The sequence below is a fragment of the Haemorhous mexicanus genome, chromosome 9, assembly GCF_027477595.1.
Source record: "Haemorhous mexicanus isolate bHaeMex1 chromosome 9, bHaeMex1.pri, whole genome shotgun sequence".
NCBI lineage: Eukaryota > Metazoa > Chordata > Aves > Passeriformes > Fringillidae > Haemorhous > Haemorhous mexicanus.
The window spans coordinates 12,160,884-12,182,663 of NC_082349.1; the positions used below are offsets into that span (position 1 = coordinate 12,160,884).

At 38.6% G+C, this 21,780-nt stretch overlaps 2 protein-coding genes across 4 annotated transcripts in view; one reads left to right on the forward strand and one right to left on the reverse strand.

The window, feature by feature from the left end:
- The window catches only part of USP33 (ubiquitin specific peptidase 33), a 37,894-nt gene extending 26,434 nt beyond the window's left edge, over window positions 1–11,460 (reverse strand). For all 3 annotated transcript variants that reach the window (XM_059854061.1, XM_059854060.1, XM_059854059.1), the window contains exons 1-4: window positions 11,303–11,460; window positions 5,647–5,785; window positions 4,567–4,620; window positions 2,435–2,497 (exon numbers count right to left, since the gene is read on the reverse strand). In XM_059854061.1, the coding sequence (XP_059710044.1) occupies window positions 2,435–2,497; window positions 4,567–4,620; window positions 5,647–5,727 (198 nt within the window). In that variant the 5' untranslated portion in view covers window positions 5,728–5,785; window positions 11,303–11,460. The remainder of the gene's footprint in view (window positions 1–2,434; window positions 2,498–4,566; window positions 4,621–5,646; window positions 5,786–11,302) is intronic.
- Window positions 11,461–11,651: 191 nt separating this feature from the next.
- Window positions 11,652–21,780, forward strand: part of MIGA1 (mitoguardin 1) — a 34,787-nt gene continuing 24,658 nt past the window's right edge. The window contains exons 1-7 of the mRNA XM_059854062.1: window positions 11,652–11,811; window positions 12,619–12,788; window positions 14,450–14,627; window positions 15,603–15,739; window positions 15,971–16,097; window positions 16,518–16,654; window positions 17,410–17,533. Coding sequence (XP_059710045.1) covers window positions 12,666–12,788; window positions 14,450–14,627; window positions 15,603–15,739; window positions 15,971–16,097; window positions 16,518–16,654; window positions 17,410–17,533 — 826 coding nt within the window. The 5' untranslated portion in view covers window positions 11,652–11,811; window positions 12,619–12,665. The remainder of the gene's footprint in view (window positions 11,812–12,618; window positions 12,789–14,449; window positions 14,628–15,602; window positions 15,740–15,970; window positions 16,098–16,517; window positions 16,655–17,409; window positions 17,534–21,780) is intronic.

The following is a 21,780-nucleotide window of genomic DNA, read 5'->3' on the forward strand; positions in this document are numbered from 1 at the left end:
GGAAACCACAACTGGGATTCAGAAACTGGGAATAACTAAATACTGCTACATACAAGTTAGAATAGATATCTTGAAATTCTAGGTTTTTCAACAATGAAACAAGTATGCATGTTAGAATATTAAAAAGAGCAATTCAGTTACTAAATTGTAGCACTAACATTCATTTTTACTACAAATCACTCAAACTAGCAGTAAGATGCAATCAGAATCTAAGACACTGTCATATCTAACATGCCTCTCTGTAATTAAAAAAATAAGAAAGCAGCCTTCCTCTTCTTGTTAGAAGTGCTACAATTCACAATGAACCAGTTTTCAAGGAATATCTGTAATTTGCCACAATTAGGAGCTACCTCCTCCACAATGTTTATTTCTACTGGTTTGCTGCAAGAAATTCAGTGTATTTGGAGCAATCTGAAGACTAAGATAAAATTTTTAGTTCAGTTACAGTAACAGGTCCTCATATTAAAGAAAAAATTCTAGACCCAAATAGTTACTTTGTTGACAGCTTCACACTCTGAAGCAATATGAACTTGACAGATAAAGAACTTTTTTCTTGTTCAAACCTTAATATTTTTTAACCTCCTTAATCTAAGATGGGCATGCAATTGCTATCTTCCTCCAAATATTTTCACTAATTTTTCCTGTATTTCTTCCTTATATATGTCAGTATCAGCCCAGTTTATAGACAATAAGGGATTTATTAGAAATTAGGAAAATACTACTACTGCTGCAGGATGCCCAAGTCCCTCCTCCCATAACAAAATCCTGTACAAGAACAATGTTTTTAATGTAAAGTGGGCTAAAATCTCATTAGCTAGCACTCTCCCTACTAAAAACATCAGATTTACATAAATAAGTCAAACAATTTTAAAAATAAGAATATGCTTAATTCTGCAGCTTCAGATCCACACATAATTAAAGACTTAGAGCAATGGCCTAATCATTTCCTTGGAGTGGGCACAATGAACATGACTATCTGCAGTACAGGGAGCCTTGCTGGGGTAAACTGGAGTAAGCAAAAGTTGATTCATGCCAACCTCGCTTCTCTCATTTTAATAAGTTCATTGATATATTTATTAAAGAAGAATCCAGAAAAGTGCTTACTATCCTCAAATTAAAATTAAGCAATAAGAAAATCAAGACAAGTATGTCACTGACAGAGAATGAATAGCTTGCCTGCTTTCTCCTACCTGGCAAGTACATAACATTGCTGAGGCAGCATGCAAAGCAGGAAAATTCAAACTACAGTAAGAAGCCAAGAAGTATAAAACTGTAGGCAAGAAATTCAGGGACCATCTGGTCCCCAACTACTCTAGAAACACCTCATTTCTGAGTCTATTGTAAAGGCTTTAGAACTGTGATTCAGTTTTAAGAGCTGATAAAAAAACCCATGAAAGTATTTATAGATTTATATTAATGCACTATTGATTTGTATAAATACTCTCTCTTCTCAAGGTCCTGCTTCAAAATGAAAAAACAAAAACAAACAAACAAACAAAAAAATCAGGAGTGGTGGTAAAATGCAGTCATAACACCACATACCTCTTGTAATAAAACCCCTGTATAAACTATTCTTTCATTTTAATACTCACCAGGGTTTTCCAGTAATTTTAGAGATCAAAAATTGTTCTGCATGGAACTTTAGATGCATTTACTGACAAACTGTAAATTGATGGCAAGACTTGCACTAGTCTCAAAATCAGCAACTCAGAAATGACATGACTATAATACTGCCACCTCTCTGTGCCCAGAATACTTTGTTTTGGCAAGTGTTCTGTTCCCCTTGCACACATGTGTGCCCGGGACACACAGTGAGTTAAGACCCAAACCTATGCACAGAAGCTGCCCAGCCCTGGCAGAACTTGGCATGCTGGGGAACAGAGTGCACCCACTCCACTGCTCCCACCAAGCTGGATCCAAGATCAGGACATAGCAGGAAAGCATATGCTCAGCTCAGCCTACAGTTTCTTCATCTGACACAAGGAGCATATTGCAGAAACAAAGCACCACTCTCTGGTAATTTATACTCCCTATCTTGCATCTCTTCAGTTGCCCATGAATGCAACTTTCCTCCTCCTACCCATCAGGCAGCCACAGTCCCAGAAATTTAGACTGAAGTAGTGAAGTACTAGACATAAGCTGAGGTACTCAGTAAGTCTTTCATCTGTGCATCTTGAAAATCATCAGTATTAATTGTCCTTTTTTTTTCAAATTTGCACCATCTTCTTTAGAAGAATTGCATAATTATGCAGCTGCACAAAACCTGCAAACACACATACTCCTAAATTAGCAAGATCTGCTTCTATAACATAAAAACAATCACAGCTAATCAAACCTCCACACGGTTAGCTAACAAAGGTTATTGACTTCATTGAAATAAAAGTTCTTTAACTCCATTGCTTCAAGGAACTGTGTTACCAGCAAACACACATACCTGGGAATGGGTGGTACTGTGATCAACATGGGATTCACCACAGCCAACATACGTACACCTGTTCTGTTGGGCAAGATACACAAAAGTATACAGAATTAAAAAGTGGTCTCTAACAGGTTTACAGAATAGGAATATACTGCCAGTCCCTTTAAAATCCACTCCAATTTCAAACTTGTAAGACTTGAGTCCTACACAAACCAAGAGACTTGCACAGTAAACAATGGAATAAATATCACCTAAAGCAAAAAAGAATGCTGCAAGATTTAACTCAACTTCTTGCACTGATAGGCAATGTGTAGAATATAATTATTTGGCAATTTCTATATATTTATTCATATTACTGACAACATGCATTTTTACAATTGCTTATTTGGTGAAGATTGTTACAGAAAATACAAAGTTAATTCAGTGTCTGAGTGATGAAATACTGAATGGCAACAGCCTCAGACATGTTTATACAAAAATCCCTGCAAGTCCCTATCTGCAGTGCTTATTCATCAGAGCATTACTTCACAACTAATTAGCTTCTTCACCTTTACATAAGTTTCCAGCACTATATGGCTCAGAATTTGCCATGTTCTAGTTATAACATGCAAAAAAATTGCCAATTTTAATCATGCTCATTGCAAAATATATTTGGCTGAGTCGAGTGTGGAATCTTGCAGCTACTGATCTTCAAGCAATTTTTGCTAATTCCTCCTTTGCATGAGTCAGGACAATCACACAGGAGGGTACAGCAGGTTATCTGTGTAACTCTAAGCATGTTAATTTACATAATCAAATAATAGCTGAACACAGCCAATTTTCTATATTAAATGATCACAGATATTTGATAAGTTAAAGATTGTTTGCATGCTGGGATCTCATCAGGTTTTTCTACTGAAAAAGGGGAAGACAAGATACCAATTCATCCAAGAGGAGAAGCATCACAGCATGACATTAAGTGTCCTACTACAACTGCAAGAGTCTCCTATGGAAATGTTAGTATAAAATTTAGTTTTTTAGTAATAGTCTAAGAACTCTATGTGAAAAATAAAAAACATTGTTCTAAGTTCCACAGCATTTTCCCACCTGCCAGGTAGATGCATCCCTGAACACCTCTTCCCCACTCCTAAGAGGTTTGTTTATACATAATTAAAACTTCAGGCCATCTAACAAAAGACATTAAACAATGTTTCTTTCCCCCTTCATCTCTGTTATTGATAGAAGGAGCAAAATATTATGATCCCTTAATTGTTACCACTGTCCACCTAAAAGGACACAAATGAAGGGCATTTTAAAAAATGCTCATACATACACTTAAAGGGAGGCATTAGCCTAGAGATCCTTCTGACAGTACTTAAAGAAAAATTGCCATTAAATGAAGTCAAAGCTACAGGGCAAAATTTCAATCTCTGTAAACATCTGTAAAAAGTCCAAAGAACTCACCAGACATTTTAAAAACTAAGCTAACCATACGCTTTCCAGTTGGGATCATAGATCAGTCAGCAACATCTTTGTATTTTCTTTAAATACAGTGAAAGTTACAGTTTTTTGCAGAAAAGCAAATTTATGACAGAGCTACACCCAGAGCTATATCCAGGGTAAAGACTGTATGAAATTTGTAGAAAATAAGGAGAACGTTCATACAAGCTTCTGCAAGTTTCCAAACAAGGAGGTTTTTGTTTGTTTTGCTTAAGAATAAAAGTCAGAGTATGCATTATTCTGTAAAATGTCTGCATTTACTACTAGATATTATGACTACAAATGCTAAGAAAGGCTTATAAAAAATAATGTAATTAATTCAGGAATAATATATTATTTTTTACATCTACTGACCCAGGGAAAAGATTAAAAAAACCTTCAAAACTTAAGAGCTAAAAAGTATCATAACTCAAGTAAAAACACTAATGTTATCTTCCTTCTTATTACAAAGCCCTCAATTTAAGCTTATTATTCTTAAATTACAAGAAGTACCTGATAGAAGGCAAATAATTTAAAAAATAAAGAACTACAGAAGAAATTTTGTTTTTAAATTATAAGTTAAACAAACTAATTTCAAGAACTTCATTAGAGATGTTTCTTAAAAAAAATACTACCAACTTTATCTTTACTAGAAAATTACTCTGCTGTGGAACAACAGAACAACTTACCTCTAAGCATGCCCAGAGGTTGGGTCCTCTGACTTTACAGTCCTGACAAGTGCCCTATTAAAGTTAAACACAAAAGCAAGTTCTAATTTCACTTACTTCCACCAGTAAACCACAACTTCAAGACAAAATGAGAAAAAATACTGTAAAGCTTAGATTAATACCTTAAAGGCTTTAAAGTTAACTTTTAAAAAGGGATATGTTGATAACCAATCTAGTTTTTGCTTCCCATAAACTCAAGTTCAGCATATTTTTTTGCTAAAATCTCAGATTTATTTTTGAGTTTTCATCTTACACCAAAAGTTGCTTTTCTAAGTAAGGCATAAATGTCACCCTATCACATAATTATAATAATCCTCATAATCGGTCTTTCTTATAAACTTAACATAAAAAGAAATTATAGTGATAGAACTTTTAGTAAATTCATATTGCTTCTTGCAGACACTACCTGCAAAGGTTTACAGAAACAAGATGCAACAGGAGGAAAACACTGTACTCCTCAGCAGCAAATTAACTGTTATAGAAATTAAGCACCATGGACAGAAAAGTTTTCACTTTTCATCACCTCCCAGCTACTTAAATGAGCTACAAGATCCTTCCTTGCTCCATTTATTAATACTAGTCTGAAACCAAGAGTTCAGAGAGGGGAGGCTTCTCAAACTGTGGCTTCTCCATCAAAAAGAGAACTGTAACCCAAGTAACTCAAGCATAAATTTCTTTGTTACACTTTCAATTTGAAGTCAGTTGTGCTATGCTACACTGACAGTCCAAGTAACGAAATGCTGCAATGGCAATGAAAATGAAGTTCAGCTTGGTGTTCTGCTAACTCTTCTAACTAATGATTCCAAAAAAACATCAGTTATGGCAAAGGTGCTCTTTAAGTGCTGAAAAATAGATTTTTCAGCTTCATCAATCCCACAATTCTTCTCACACTTTATTTAAACCCTACTATTCCAGCAGAGGAGCTTTTACCCATGCTTGACACTTAAATGCACCTTATAAATAATAATACACTAAAATGAGAACCTAAAAAAACCTGACCAGTTAACAGTGATAGGAAGAAAGTGAATTGCTACAACTCACATGAGATTTCTGTATCAGTTCCTCCTTTGTTATCTCACCAACTGATTCCAGGTGTGGGCAATTGCTGCTGGGTGACGACATGGCTCAAGCTGTATTTTCTGAGATGCTGTAGCTATAATTTTCAACACCAGGGAATCACCTGTCAACAGAAGAATGAGTAAAACCCAATTCCTTAGAATAGACAGCAATACTAGATATCTAATATGCAACATACACATAACTTTTAAAACAATGTGCCTCTTAAGACTAAGTTAGTATAAACAACTTTATAAAGAGACCCCAATATACCAAAACTATTGCTGACTTTCAAAATGAAATCCAATTACTTTTAAGTCAAAATAAAAGAATTCTGAATGGAGCAGAGGTGATTTGGGCCAATTATTTAACTTTCTGGACTCTGCCATGGCACCCAAGTTATATAAACATTAGTTTTCAAGCCAACCTAGAACTGACAGTGGCTTTGCCTGTATGTTCTGGAAAAGGATATTCGCAACACTGCTGAAGCTGTGAAGGCTGAAGCTGTGAAGGCTGAACCACAGGAACACAAGACTCGTTTATCACAGGACAGAGAAACTTTATCTCGCTTTTATTTATTTACAATGACACATTCTAGGTTCAGACATATTATGTATCAAAATGAGACAAACTTGTGACTCACACGTAGCACTAAACACTCAGCAACACTTTAATCTTGTTCTCTTTGGCCATCCAAGGTCTCTGGTGTAGACAGAAACTTATCAGAAATAAAGAATGCTACATATAATCACTTTGTTATTATTATTTCAATAGTTGCATAGAAAGCAACAGAAGGAAAATAAAAATAATAACTCAGTGATGTTCTTTTTATATAAATACTCCAACTGACTCATTCAGACAGGGACTATCCAATAACTTTGTTTCAGTTTTGTCACTTAAGTAATTACTATTGATGACACAATCTCTCTAAAGGCCAAAAAAATTAACTTGTTCTGCTCAATTATGCTCTTCAATATCTGTCCAATACAGTGCTCTTTACCAAGACTTGCAACTAAACTTCAACTCAGTGATGTACCCTCCTTGATCAGTTTGCAGCCTTTGGCACTGTTATCAACACCTCTCTCCACTTTGCCTGTGTGCTTTGGCAGCTTTAGGTTTGCTCCTTTCACTTACAGGACCAATCACTCATTTCAATATTAAGCACTCTACAGCTTTGACAGAGTGGGGAAAATAAACTTTTCCTAATGGGCATCTCAGACACACTCCCACATAGGTAAACTTCCAGCTTATCATATCTGACTCACTTTTCTCTTCTGTTGCCTTCCAATAAGATCCCTTTGAATCAAGAGCCATTTCAGCTCCCTCTGGTCATTTTTCTATATATGTGCATATGTTTTTCTATAAATAGCCTGTTTTACTGCTATAAACATTGTTACACGGGTGATATTATTGAAGCATTACATATTATTTGTAATGGAATAATATGTGATACTTCATGTCCTATTACATGCATGTATGTATATACATGCATATATACACTTAAATACATTTTTATATATAAACAATTCCTTATACATAATAATATAATTATTACATATAGAATTGCATATATAGACTCATAAGTATGAGCATATATGTTTCAGTCTTTTTTAATATCATGCTAATAGTAGTTCAATAAGGTATTTCAGAACTTATCTCACAAGACTGAAAATATTACAGTAAATTAATAATTTAGGATTTTTTTCCTAGATGAGATCTGAATTCTCTGCCGGGACCAGTGGCATGACATTTAAAATGCATTATTCTAAAACATAAGCTCCAGCTGGAGAAGTACTTCCTCGGTTCAGTGACTGACTATAATCTATATGCACTGTTACTGAAAGACACTTCAAATATGGCAACATTTTTTCATGCCAAACCTCCTCAACTTCCATCATATTAGCAATTCCTCTTTGAACTGTAAGGTTCCCTTCCAGAGCAGAAATGGCAACATGAATGCATGTTACATCTTCCACAGTTTGCAAGGTCTGTTAAATTGTTTAAAAAGGACAAGTGAGTTTCAAATAAAGCCCTGAGCACACTAAATGCAGAGAGACTATTTAATACAAATGCTTTAAAAAGACTGATATAATGGATTAGTAAAGCTTTAGGCTTAATTTTTTTTTTATAGCAGAAGCTTTCTGAATGTATTATTACAAGTAATACAAGCAATGAATGGAGACTTTACCTCACACTGCCAGATTTTTATTTAATTTGTGTTTAACTTTTCATACACAAAACTCCACAAATCCAAACCTGCAGTCCTGAACAAATCCAAACCCAGGAGTTCTGCTCATGCCAGTTTCTGTTTATTGCTGCAATCTGCATCTCTCTTCTTCTAACAATCATCAGAAAGGCCAAAGCTGTTCAAACTCATGTCCCTGTGGATGTGGTCCCTATTCCTGTCCATAGGGAGAGCATTTCTTGTGGAAGTGTAGTTCATGTTACAGATTCTTCTCATGTCATTATATGAACAAAGCTGAGTGGCCTTTCTTTCACCTTTTGTTAACAGGTTTTTTTTACACACCTCCTTCCATCTTGCAGCACTGTGATAGCTCACTCTACTGCCATAACCTTGGTAGCTTAATACACATAGCTGCAAAAACACATTTTGTAGAATTTTATGTTAAAGCCTAAAACTGTAAAATTAATTCAAGACCATGACTCATCCTTCACCTAAGTCCTAGCCAGCCCAGGGTAGCCCCTCCCTTGCTGAGTGACCTTCCTCCATTTTCACCACTTCCTACTCTATGTGAAGAGATTCCTTTTCTTCCCTGGCAGCTCATTATCACATCTGCTTTTACATCAGCTTCTGCATTGCGTTGGCGTCATCCAAAAATTGTTTTTCTGCATTTTCTGCACTTGAAAAAAAAAATAAAAATCCCAAAATAATCCAACAGGATTTGTAGTTTCTCTTGCATTCCACGTTATACTCCTGTTCTGAAGCTGGAGCACATCTCCATTTCATGATCCCAGTGAGATATACACAATTATAGCATGGTTTGGGCTGGAAGAAACCTTAGAGATCATCTGTTCCAAACCAGCTACCATGGGCAGGGATGCCACTCACTAGATCAGGCTGCCCAGGGCCCCATCCAGACTGGCCTCAGACACTTCCAGGGATGGGGCACCCACAACTTCTCTGAACAACCTGTTCCAGTGCCTCACCACCCTCACTGTAAAGAATTTCTTCCTAATATCTAACCTAAACCTGTCCTCTGAGTTCAAAGCCATTTTCCTTGTCCTATCACACTCCCCTTGTCCTATCCTTGCCCTTGTTGAAAGTCCTGCTCCAAGTCTCTTGTGTAAGGTCTCACTCTCTTCTCCTGGCTGAACAGTCCCAGCTCTCTCAGCCTGTTTCCACACCAACTGCTCGTGATCACACTCATGCAATAAGGTTTTCATCAAATGCTTCCCACAGATCTGGGGGGGAATTTCTCTCCCAGTCTATTGCCAGCTCTATCCATTGCTTCCCCTCAGAGGTTGCAGCTCACCTATCTCAATGCTTCATATTACCCCATCCCATGAAGTCAGGCAATTCATGTTCCAAAGTAGGACTCATCAACAGAATTTTGCTCTGAGCATGCACAGACTCACACTTCAAAGAAAAAATTCTCTTCAAGTACAGTCTCAGAGGGGTTTTTTGTGTTCCTGACTAGTCTTTTCATTCCCCAAGAAAAACAAAACTGAGCCATCAGAGAAACGTGGACCCCAATTCAAAGCATCGTGACCAGCAACCTGTTTATCATTCAGTAGAACTCCACAACATCACAGACTCGTGTGGTGCCTACCATGGAAGGTCTATCACACCCAGAGAAAACTCCCATCAAACACTATGGAATTCAACTGATCTCAAAAATTATCTTTGGGTCATGTAAGGAACCCAATATCTCCTAAAGAAATAAAACAAATTTGAAATTATTTCAAAAATTCTTGGATTAATTATTTCATCTGCCTAGTTACAGTAGTTAACACTTCAACAGATATTGAAAAAAACAATTATATGTTTTATGTATTCCACTGATATTCTAAATATGGAGCTGTTTTAACAGATCATTTTACAGAGTTCAGTAAAGGAATGCTGATGGAAGATTTTAAGAATAAAAGGATTATTCTGAAGACATCAATTACATGAAGCAGCAATTGTGTCTTCATTACAGGCTTTTATTATTTTGTCAGTGCAGCTCTGAATAACAGCATCTCAACCAGTAATCTGTAAGTTCAGGCTTCTTCGTTGCACTCATGGTTATTTTACCAGCGATGCACTGGAACAATTTCATTTAACATTTATTTATATTTTATAGCAACAAAGCAAGAGTGACATAGGGTGCAACTTTGTGCCTGAACACTTAATTACTTAGAATACTAAGGAGGTCTGGAAGTTCAGTAATTACTTACCATATTAATATTCTTCACAATTCAGAAGAAACCCACTAGCACTCACTCAAAGCTACAAAAGCCCACTGAAGTGATAGCTTCAGGCATATACAAATTGTCAAGATACATTTTTTTTATCACTTTTCTAAAAATCTCTGTTAATTAAACTTCACAGATATTTCTTCAATTACTTTTGTACATTAATGACATTTTTACCAAACTTAAAATTAGTCTTTTTAGTGTGTCAAATTAAGGTTCATCTTTCCTATTTCTTGCCCTAGATTCCTTTATATTCCATCAATCAATATGAATTTTATCTGCCATCCCTCCGTATTTTTATCTTTTTTTAATCTATCAACAATAAACAAGTGCATCCCATTTCTTGAAAAAATGACATCACCAATCCCAGCTCTGGTACAGAGCTTAGTTTATTTAGCATAAAATCTGGTATTTTCCCACTAAATGACCAAAGTGTGCTCAGTAACCTGGTCAAAGGTACCTGGCTTTTTCTCCTCAGGCACCAAGAGCTACCCACTCAAGCAAGACACGAATTGATAAGTCACTTCCATTACATTCTTTATCTGCCCTTAAGTACTGTTCCCACAGAGAAAACACATTTAAAAATATTCTGGAGTTGAGGGTATATCCTCTTACAAGGTTAGACAGTTTTAATTTTATACTGGCTTTCAGGGCATACAGGCCATTCTTTCGTTCTTTCTTCCACCAAGCTAAATCCAAACTATGAAACCCATTAGCTAACCTCTATATTTCTAAGAGGATTTTCCTAACTCGGGCTTTGCATAAGCGCAGGAGAAGCCTACAGTGATTTTCCACTAGGTAATACCCCGGACTCTTCCCCCAGGCTATTCCACCCCCATACCTGTGATCCATCCGCATGGGTAACTCGGGGAGCGAACAGGGCCATTTATCGGTAAATGACTGGGTTTAAGGACTGTGCCGTATCCACGGTACCGCTGCAGCACAGCTGTAACTTCAGCAGGGACCTGCGGAGCTCTGCGGCCGCTTCCAGCCGGCGGGAGGGCGGTCCCGCCCCACACGGCCCCGCTGCCCCGGACCGGGCACCGCCGACCTCCGGCCCCCGCCCAGCCCTGCGGGACCGCCAGGACGGCTCCTGGGGCGGCCGCCATCGCCGCACCAACACGCCTTGGGCTGCGGGACCAGCCAGACACACGGCCCGCCGCGCTCCCAGCCCCCGCCAGACCGAACCCTCCGCCGCTGCCCAAGCGGGCCCTTCCTCTCTTACCGGAGCAGCCGGGAGGATGCGCCGCACACGGATCCCGGAGCTCAGCAGGGCCGCGACCAGCCCCGCGTCTCGCCCTTGCCTGCGGGGACAGCGGCGCAGCAGCGGCGCTGCCGTGGCGGAGCTGGGCGCGCCCGGGCCGCGGCTCCGCCGGTGCCGCCCCGCAAACGCGCGGCCGGGCGGGCGCGGCTGCCGCGACGCCGCCGCGGAGCGCCCCGCACAAAGATGGCCGCGCCGAGAGCCTCAGCCGCTCATGTGAGCGCTGCCCCGCACAAAGATGGCGGCGCCGGGCGCGCACCCCGCCCCCACCCGGCCGCCCGCAGCGGGAGCTGCCCGGAGCAAAGATGGCTGGCGCGGAGTCCTGACGCCGCAGGTTTCCCTCACGTGGTAGGGGCTCCTCCCGCCAGATAGCGGCCGCTTCTCCCTCTGCCGGAAGCGGACCCCGCCGGTCTCCGGGCAGCGCCGGGGCCGGAGCGGAGGGAACTGCCCGTGCCCCGGTGCTCGGCGAGCAGGTAGGGGACAACTGCGTGCGGCAGCTGTAGCGACCCGGCCCGGGCCCGGGGAGAGGCGCGCCCGCTTTGACCCGGGCGGCTGCGGGGAGGGGACTGAGGAGCGCGCGGGGCACCCGGTTCTGCCCGCCCATGATGCCGGGGCTGCCCGGGCTGGGGAGGGCTCGGCCGGGCTCGGCGGAGGTGGCTTCTGCCCCGAGGCCTCCATCGCCTCCCGCCGTGCCACGGTTGCGGTCCCGAAGTCGCGGTTCGGAGGCTTCGCCTTGTGCTCAGCATCGGGGAGTGAGAGAGGTGTGTCTGCATCGGGGACATTACGTCAGGCTATAGTGGTTGTGTCTCGTGGTGTGTCTGCAAATGAAGCGCTGAATGAGATAAACTTTTTCTAGCTGCTCACTAATCTTTTAATCCTTTCAGGTGGCAGATATGTTCTTCCACCCATCGTGGTTTCAGAGGCAGGGTTGTTGCCGTGCGTGGCTTTGAGGCTGTAGTACGGGAACGGCCGGCTAAGGAAAGCAGACCGAGCCCTCCTTAGTCCTGGGTGTTGTACACCTGCACATTTGCACACAGCAGTTGGACAAACGGGGCCTAAGCTGAACCAACAAATTTACTGTCACCGAATTAAGTCTTGCCTCAGCTCAAAAATGTCAGTCAAACAAGTCATGTAGCTGGAATTGAAGAGATTTGAGCTTGTAGAAGAAAAATGTCCCAGGCTTCTGTTGCATAGTTATGCATCCTTCTTTTAGGAAGGATGCATCCTTCCATAGTTATGCATCCTTTACATCTTCATAGTGTGTATCCTTCTTTTGCCAGAATATTCCAGAGACCATCTGTGATTGTTTTCAAGATAGTTTCGCTTGATGAGGTATGGGAGAGAAGGAGCCATGTCAGAAGAAGCTGTTACTGAGACACGATTTTCTCTGAAGACAGTAGCTTTACGGGTGTTTCATCTTCCCCTTTCCTGGTATTATTCTCTTAACCAGGTAATCAATACATTATCTAAATTTTATTACTTTTGTTATACATTTGAAAGTTTATTGCAGTGTTGTATGTGCTCTTGTGACTGTGAATTAAATTTGTACAGAATACATTGGGGTTTAGTTTGTTTATAACACTGCATTAAAATAAGTGTGTCTTTTTTGTCTTTTTCTGCTGCTAAATGCTTAGTACATCATCATACATCTGCTTTACCTGCAGTGTCTGTATATCTCCATTTTGTAACTGTGCAGTGATTCTCAAGATATCAAAATTCTCAAATTGTCTTTTTTTTCTTGTAGTTTTTTTTTGTATTTACAAGCTAAACATAACTGTCATTGAATTTTGAATAAGAGTATTGAGTTCTGCTTTTCAGACTAGGTCTTTAATATGACTGTATTGAATCACACACTTATAAACAAAAGCTATGTGATATTTCACAGTTCTCTGTAAGTACTTTTCTTTTACTGCATTAGCTGCATATGCTCATTTCCACTTTTTTTCTATATATTAAACACTTCAAAACTCACTGCAAGATCACTCTTCTTTTTCATATGGCAGAATACTCATGTCCTTTTAAAATACCACATGCGACTCCCTTATGTGTAGCTATTAACATTCCTCTTTTTAGAGGTTTTCATTTCAGTGTTAGTCAATTTATGATCATGTTTGTAGGCTTACACAAATTTAGAAAAATCCTTTTGCAGTTCTTTGAAACTGCAGTGTTTTAACATTTAATTAATGGTCTTAGAGATTTTAATCTCAGGTGTTTGGTTGTCTTCTGTGAAATACAGTAGTCTTTTGTAAATTTTCTGAGTTTTTTGTTGGTTCTGTGTTCCAGGCATTTCCTTTTCCTCATGGTGTATGTACAATGGTAGTTGTAGAACTCAGTCAAGGCATGGTACAAGGGGCAGGATTCTCAGCTAGTCAAAGGTGCTTGACTTGTTGACTGCAAACTCAGTGCAGAGAGAAGCTTTCAGTGTTTCTTCAGATTGCACGCTGGTAATAGTCTTTAGCAACTGCAGAGCAACTAGGAGTGCCAGAGTGCTCTGTGTACTCTCTCTGGTATGAGGAATCATGTTACACAAACACCCTATGAGGCCCAAGGACTGTGGATCTGGTTTTCTCCCAGCATTCTATTCCTCAAGCAGCATAAGTTTCCAGAAGATTTTATGAATGCAAACTGTGGTTTCCAGTTCAATAGCACTTTCCTTGTTATTTTGCGTGTTACAAATTTTGTTAATGGTTTTGGATACAAGTTGCTTGTGTTTGTGGCTCTTACATACTAATTTAAACACCTATACACCTATGACTGAAAGAGATCCAAAATAAAATGTAAATTTTGTTTTCAAAACTTAGAGAAATGCGTTTAAATACATGTTCTACTCAAATTGAAACAGCACACAAATGTTGGCATTAGGATCTTCCACTCTTCACAGTGCAAGAAGTAGTATAGTTAGGAAAGGCAAATTCCCTCTCAGTATTTTTTTGCTGTTAGAGATTTACTTGAAGCCCTGCATTGTCCTGGCGTTAGGAAGAAATTAAAAAACCCTGAATCTTTGTTTGAAAGTAATTTCCTTAGCTCCCCATGGTATACATTATAGTTCTTGGTGCTGCAGTCTGTTTCTCAGTATGTATATTTGCAATTAAATCACACTTTTATTTTCAGATAAAGCTTTCCCCGGGGTTAAAGAAACTTTTCACAGTAACAGCAGTGAGTGCAATATCTGTGATTTTTCTGGCCCATCACTTTAAAAGAAGGCGTGGAAAGAAAAACAAGAAAGTGCCACCATGGGAACCAGCTCATCTCGTATTAGAGTGTACCAAAGCAGCTGCTTCAGAAAAAGGTAAGTCATGGAACCCCCCAAGTTAGGGTTATTTTTGTTGTTTTCTTGGAGAGGAAAGAAAGTTGTGTGAGGGGATGGGTATGCATAGCTGTAGTAGTAAACCAAACTATTTTCCTTTGATCATGGAATAGTTTGGGTTGGAAAGGACCTTTAAAGTTCATCCAGTCCACCTCCTGCATTGAGCAGGGATATCTTCAGTTAGACCAGGTTGATCATAGCCCCATCCAGCCTGGCCTTGAGTGTTTCCAGGGATGGAGCATCCATGACTTCTCTGGGTTTTAGCACTCTCATTGTAAAAACTTTCTTCCTTGTTATCTAATGTGTAAATTAGCCCTCTTTTAGTTTTAAAACCATAACCCCTTATCCTATTGCAGCAGACCCTGCTGGAAAGTGTTCCCATGTTTTTTAAAGAGCCCCCTTCAAGTACTGAGAGGCTGCAGTAAGGTCTCACTGGAACCTTCTCCAGGCTGAATAACCCCAGCTTTTAGCCTTTGCTCAGAGGGGAGGTGCTCCATCCCTCTAATCATCTCCATAGGATGGAAAAACTGAGTAGGTTCAAATTTTTAGACTTTAAATTTTGAATTTGTCAAATTAGAAACAAAATTACAGTGTCCTATAAAGAAGCTGGGCTTCCTGTCAAAGGTGAAGTTTTAATCATGGACCAGGATTAAAACTCTTTTTATCAATAGTATGATAACAATGGGTTTTGCCACTTTTGTATGTGTATCTCAATATGGAGAAATTCAGATCTGATTTTTTATAGAATAGGTGAATAAGTAAGCTAAAATGCATAGTTATTGTTACAGACAGTTAATTCTAATATGTAGTTTCTCAAGTAGAACTGTAAATAAAAGAATAATTGTTGTTTGCTTTTGAACTGGATTTATTATAAAGAGTAAATGCAATTCTCGTTAGATTTGCACAAGAAGCAATATTTTGAGTTTGCAAGAGCTTTAAAATAAATGTGTCTCTTAGGTTCTAGTTGTTCCAGTAGTCGACAAAACTTGACTCTTTCTCTGAGCTCTGCCAAGGAAAAAGGATCTCAGTCCTGTATCTATGCAAATGGAGGACTTTTCAGTAAATACTCTGGTTCAGTTCAAAGCCTGACCTCGGTAAGTAAAAATGTTTTAAGGCTCTTGAATGTCTGTTAACTTGTATTGGATATGCATCAAAAGGCTTCACTGAGGTGAAGGAGCTTCCTGAATGAACTGCACAGGCAGCTGGAGATGCTGAGAAACCACTGTCCTTACCACAGAGTAAAACCAGTTTCTAGGCAGATGGCTTGGATATAATGTAGTCTGGCAGGAATGTGATTTTAGGGATACTCTCGTTTGTTTTTCAAGGTTCAGAGTGCCACCTCTTGTCACAGTTGTGCTTGTGCCAATTCTAATTCCTGGGATAAAGCAGATGAAGATGACCTTAAGCTTGTCAATATTCCAGTGACTACACCTGAAAATTTGTATTTGATGGGTAAGTTGTAATAAGAACATTCAGCATCTGCTTACAATGAACGTAAATTATTTCTTGGCTTTATGGTAAAGTGACACAAAATATTACGGTGTTCTTTCTCAGTGTCCTGTTGGCAAGTGTCTGAGAACATTTCCATAAAATAATGAAATCATACTTGATCTAAAGTTAGTTTTCTAGAACACTTTTTCCTCCACTATTTGCAGTAGTAATCCTTAAAATCAAGCCCTGACACATGGGGAAAATGATCACATTTCTTTACACAAAAATAAGGTAAAAATGTACTGGGTATATACTGATACAGGCTGGGAAGTGATGTTGTTTCAGCTAACATCTCTGTGATAATTATGCTTATTTTAGCTACATATTTTCCCGTGTCTGTAAAAGGTGAGTGCAGCTGAAGCTGATCCTGCTCTGCCCTAGGTATGGAGCTGTTTGAGGAGGCACTGAGGCGCTGGGAGCAGGCCTTAACTTTTCGTAACAGGCAAGTTGAAGATGAAGCAATCTGTGGTTCCATTAAGCTGGGAGCAGGAGATGCAATTGCAGAAGAAAGTGTAGAAGTGAGTACATCCCATCTGTAATCTACTGATGCTGCCCTGACTATTTGTTCTATGTTATAACCTGAATCTTTGCAAATTCAATTACCAAACTTGACAATTGATTCAATTTCCAATTTAGTGGTATTGTATTTAAAGGAGATCTCAGTTCATTTCTTCTGACTTTTTTGGTTGGTTATTTGGAGGAAGGCATGGGAAGGGAGCTAATGTTATTTATCTTTTGGCAATTGCTGATGCATCAGTGTTTGCTTCTGGACAGTATTATCGAGCTATCAAGCAGACAACTCCCCTGCATGTAATCCCTTGGGTCCTCTCTTTCTTTTATGATTATGTGAGAGGGTATCTGCTTGCCAAAGATAAATGTCTCAATGAAAAATGATCAGTTTGTGCATATTCACAAACAATATGCTTAAACTTTGTTTTCCTCCTTTCTTATAAACTAAATGCTAAAATATATTTTGAAATAAACAGATATATGTTACTTTCATTATTTCTAGTGCAGCAAATATCGCAGATAATTTTAAATTATTTTTAAATTTAGATTTTGTTTTTATTACTCTAAATAAAATATGTGTGTGTGCTGAAAAGCGTATCTATTGTGGGTGTTGAAGTTTTCATCTGACAGTGTCCCTGTGTGGTTTGTAGGAAATTGATGTGGCACGGTTTGCTCTGTGAAGGCTTAATATCCTTGTATTTTACAAAGGAATCTTACAGGCTGAAAGCAAATAGAAAAGCTCCTAATGTCTGTCTTCTTGCAGGATATCATTAGTGCTGAATTCATACATAAGCTTGAATCTCTTCTTCAAAGAGCTTATCGTCTTCAGGAAGAGTTTGAAGCCACCCTGGGGGTCTCTGATCCTGCTGCTCTAGCTAATGATATTGGTGAGTACTGCTACTTTACATCTCTTTTGCTTGTAATTATGGCTCTTGGGGGGAGGATTGAAATATCCACTGAGCAAAATTATGTTTATCAGTAAATCAACAACAACAACAAAAAATCACATTCTTTATATTATTATGTTGTGTTTGATGAAGTGGTTCTATTTTAGATAACAATAGATTGAAAGGAAATTGTTTTCTTTGTAACTTCTCAGTATTTAAACATTTATACAGCAAGAATATATGACCCTTTTTATAGCATGGGTGTTCAGAGATTTTATGTATCTTCTGAACTGAAACTTGATATGCTTTTGTCATAATTTTTTTTCCAAAACGGAAAATTAAACTAGAAAGACTTAATCTGAAGCAGATGTCCATTAGCAAAGGTCTTATCTCTGGTGAGTGAAATATATCAGTTCTGAGTGACTAAGCTGTTACAACAGCAAATATAATGAGTAGTTGCTGCTTGACATGCTGATTAACTACAGATAGTTTGATTATTTTTGTTGAAAGAATTGGATATTAAAGATGGATGCTGTTGTACCCTTTCATAATTCAAGATGAAGCATCTGTTCTCAAATAAGTGTAGAGTTGGAAGGCAGAGCACGTTCTGGGCTCAGTCTGGCAGGAGCTGCGTTGCCTGGCACGAGGTGGCAGTGCTGTGCTGTCCTCTCTTGGCCCTCCTCGTCCTGCATCGACCAAACACAGCCTTGACAAGGGGGGATTTACATTCAGGTCAGAGCTGGCTTTCTGACTCATCTGCATACACCTGTAAATGTAACCCTAAAAGCAAAAAAGCATTTGAACGTTTCATTATGGTATCTGAAACCACCAGACAAGTTGCATTGTATATCCCATTATAATTAGAATTTCATTTGTGATTTCTGTCTTCAGGCCAAATTAATAAAATGGTACTCAAAGGACTTCATCTGAATGCTCAATGTGTTTAGTTATTGTTTTGTTTGATTACCCCAGGAGTATTTACAATTAATATTTAATCTTTCAGATGTGATAACTAAATACCAGGAATGAGAATTTGATTCCTTTCAAACATTCTTTATAGAAATAATTTGTGATCTCTTGAGTTACTTTATTATTTAAATTTTATTTGTGCTGGACCAGATGAGTGAGGAAAAAATTAATGAACTGGTTTAGTGAATACTGTTTTCTGTGTTCAGGATTTGGAGCTTTTCATCATTATCTTTCTTGAACTTTTGACTTGAACAGCAAGTATATTAAAGGATGCTTCACTTTTTCAGAATGTTTTAATAAAAAATCAGAAGGACAATCTCCTGTAAAGCGCTTGTGATGCCTGGAAGGGTTCAAGAGTCACAAGAATAAGCAAGTCCAAAAAATTTATTAAATCCCAGTGATCAAAAGAAATAAAGATAGTACAGCCTTCTTTGCACTACTGAGAATAAGAATAATACTCTACTGCAAAATACAAACTACGGTTCTGAACAGAAACAAAAGTGGAGGGTCCTATGCTATGTAGGAATGACTATAACTTGTGGCAAAAGAGGTAGCTGAGATGTTTTTCTGGATTATTTATACCTAAAACTTCTAAAGAAATTAGATAAAGAAAGCATACTAATCTACCATTTCCTATTCACTTATCTTGGAAAATTAGAATGGGAGCTGTTTGTTTGTTTATTAAGATTTTGAGATAAATGGGCATTTCCCAATAATTTGGAACAATCTCCAGCATGTCATGCCTATGAAACAAGAGTTGCTAATTTGCAGTTCTGTTACCGCAGCCAAAATAATGGAGTATTTAATTAGTGCAAGTTGATACAATTTCAAAGCAGGTAAGTTTTCTTGGACTGTAGGTTTTTGAGAGATCTGCAGTTTGGTGAATTGGTATAGTATAAATTAGGTGATAATATTTAGCTCACTGATGTGAACATTTATTTATATTTCTGCCCACTGTTAAGAGAAAGATTTACCTTTTAGGGAAGATACCTAGTCAAATGCTGTAATTTTATCAGCCATATAATTGATTATAAAATCATTGTAGAGCTGGAAGTTGATAAAAATTTATAATTTAGGGCATTTAAAGTATTGAATTAACAAAAAGCAAAGATTAGTAATAAAGATCTGAATAATCTCTTTAAATAGTAACAAACTACATTTGTACTACCAATCCTGGCAGGTATGAGTTGTACATATAAGTGAGAGATTTTAAAAGAAAAATCATGAAGAAACACTTTAGGAAAGTTACACATCATAATCAGTGTAAGCTCTTTGCACATTGCTGCAGAAAAAAACCTTTTCTAACCTTTGGCTGTGTGCAAAGGACAGCAGCAGCATAGAGGCAGAGATGCAATCTTGGGTTGGTATGGTTTTACAATACTGTGTCCAGTTCTCTTGGTCATGTTTCAGAAGATTTGAGATTCTAGACAGCTCAAAACAAGCCATAAAAATTTTCCATGTTTTGGAAAAACAAGCTAATCTGTGGTTCATGTTGAGCATGTCAGCTCCTTACTGAAGAAAACACTGAGAGGTGACTGACTTGTTCTGAATAGCTGCTTACACATGGAAAAGGTATGTGGTGCTGGGGGATTTGTAGACCTTGTTGTCAGACTCATAACTAGATCAAATTCCTAGTTGTTCATGTGAAACAAGTGAAGTTCTGAAGTAAGCTACCCTCAACACACTTCAGGAGGCAAGATTTTTTTTTTTTTAGAGATGTTTTAGAGGATGTTTTCAGTCTTTGAGAGGAAGATACAAACCTGGGATTAAATGGTCAGTGTGGTCTTTCAGGCATTAAAGTATTTCCCCTTGCTACTGTTTTTCCTTCTTCTGTGAGCCTTGGAGTGAATAAGATAAAGTCTTTGTCTTTAATAAATTTGTAATTGCCCCATCCATGGAAGTGCTCAAGGTCAGGCTGGACAGGGCTTTGAGCCGCTTGATCTAGTGTTGGCAGGGTTGGAACTAGATGGTCTTTAATGTCCCTTCCAACCCAAACCATTCTGTGATGACACTTACAGCTCATTAAAAATGTTTATAACCAGCTCTTGTGCTTCAGAGTTTCAACTGTTCACCAGCAACAGTAATCAGAAAATGTTTAGCTCTTTTTATTTTTTTTCTCTTATACATAGGAAGGATAGATATGGTTTGTGGATTTTTCTTCTGTTTCCTCTACCTGAAGTGCTTGTGACCAGCCACAGCTGGAGTTGAGGCTCTGACAGTTGGACAGATGCTATCAAGTGCGACATAAATGCCTGACAGGCACTTCTTGTTCTTACTTATAAGAATGGAAGATGTTTATAATTTGATTTATAAGAAAGTCCAAATTTGTTCAGAAGGAAACTTACAGAGGTAAAAATTTTTAGCAATTTCTCAATTTTGGCTTTCTCTGTAAATTCTTCTGTCAAACTTCTGGAGCTGCTGAAACCTCTCTCCTGCTATTTATCTACTGTTCAGAGATGCTGCTCCTTCCCAAAACCTTTAAATGTTACTCTTCCCAACATTTCCCTCTACCAAATCAAGTTTAGATCTTAGTGCTGCCATAGATAAATCATACCACAGACTTGCTTTTCACTTTGTGATCCCACTTACTATTTTAAGTTGGTTATGCATGCTGAACAATTTGCCAAGCAGCAGCCTTCTGGAGGAGGCTGAGGTGATGTGTCACATAGGAGAGTCAGGAATGAGTTACCTGGGGGCCTGTTGGAATACAAGAGCTTATCACTGCAGCCACTGTCTTTTTTCATGTGCTGTGTCTGAAGTGCCTCTCTTCTGCCTGCTAGGACAGCTACTTCTGGTATTTCTAAATATTCAGCTTTCAGCACTGCAGAAGGCAGAGGTGTAAATAAACACGTTTTCTCCCTGTGAGTAGAATAGGATTAAGAGTAATAATAATAAAAATAATTGCAAATAATAGTTTTCAACTTGGTAAGCTGTTGTTGACTTATAAATTATTAATACCACCCTGGAAAAGACTTGCATTTTAGATAGATGAAATAATGGAATGCCATTGCATTCTCCACTGGACTTTCAGTATTATCATATAAATCAGTGAGCTAAAATAGGATTTCTGTAGAAAAAGTACTTCTGGACATGAAAATAAAAGAAATATGTAGGGCTAAACTGTGGTTGGTTTTATGCTGTGCCTCTTTTAGTACTGTGAACCAGCATGGAAAGTCAAAGACAGGCTGTCCTGAGGCAGCCATGAGGCTGCACTCTGTCAGAAAGGAGGCAGCTGGGACAAAACTGTGAAACAAAATATTCATCCTGCTGTTTCTGAG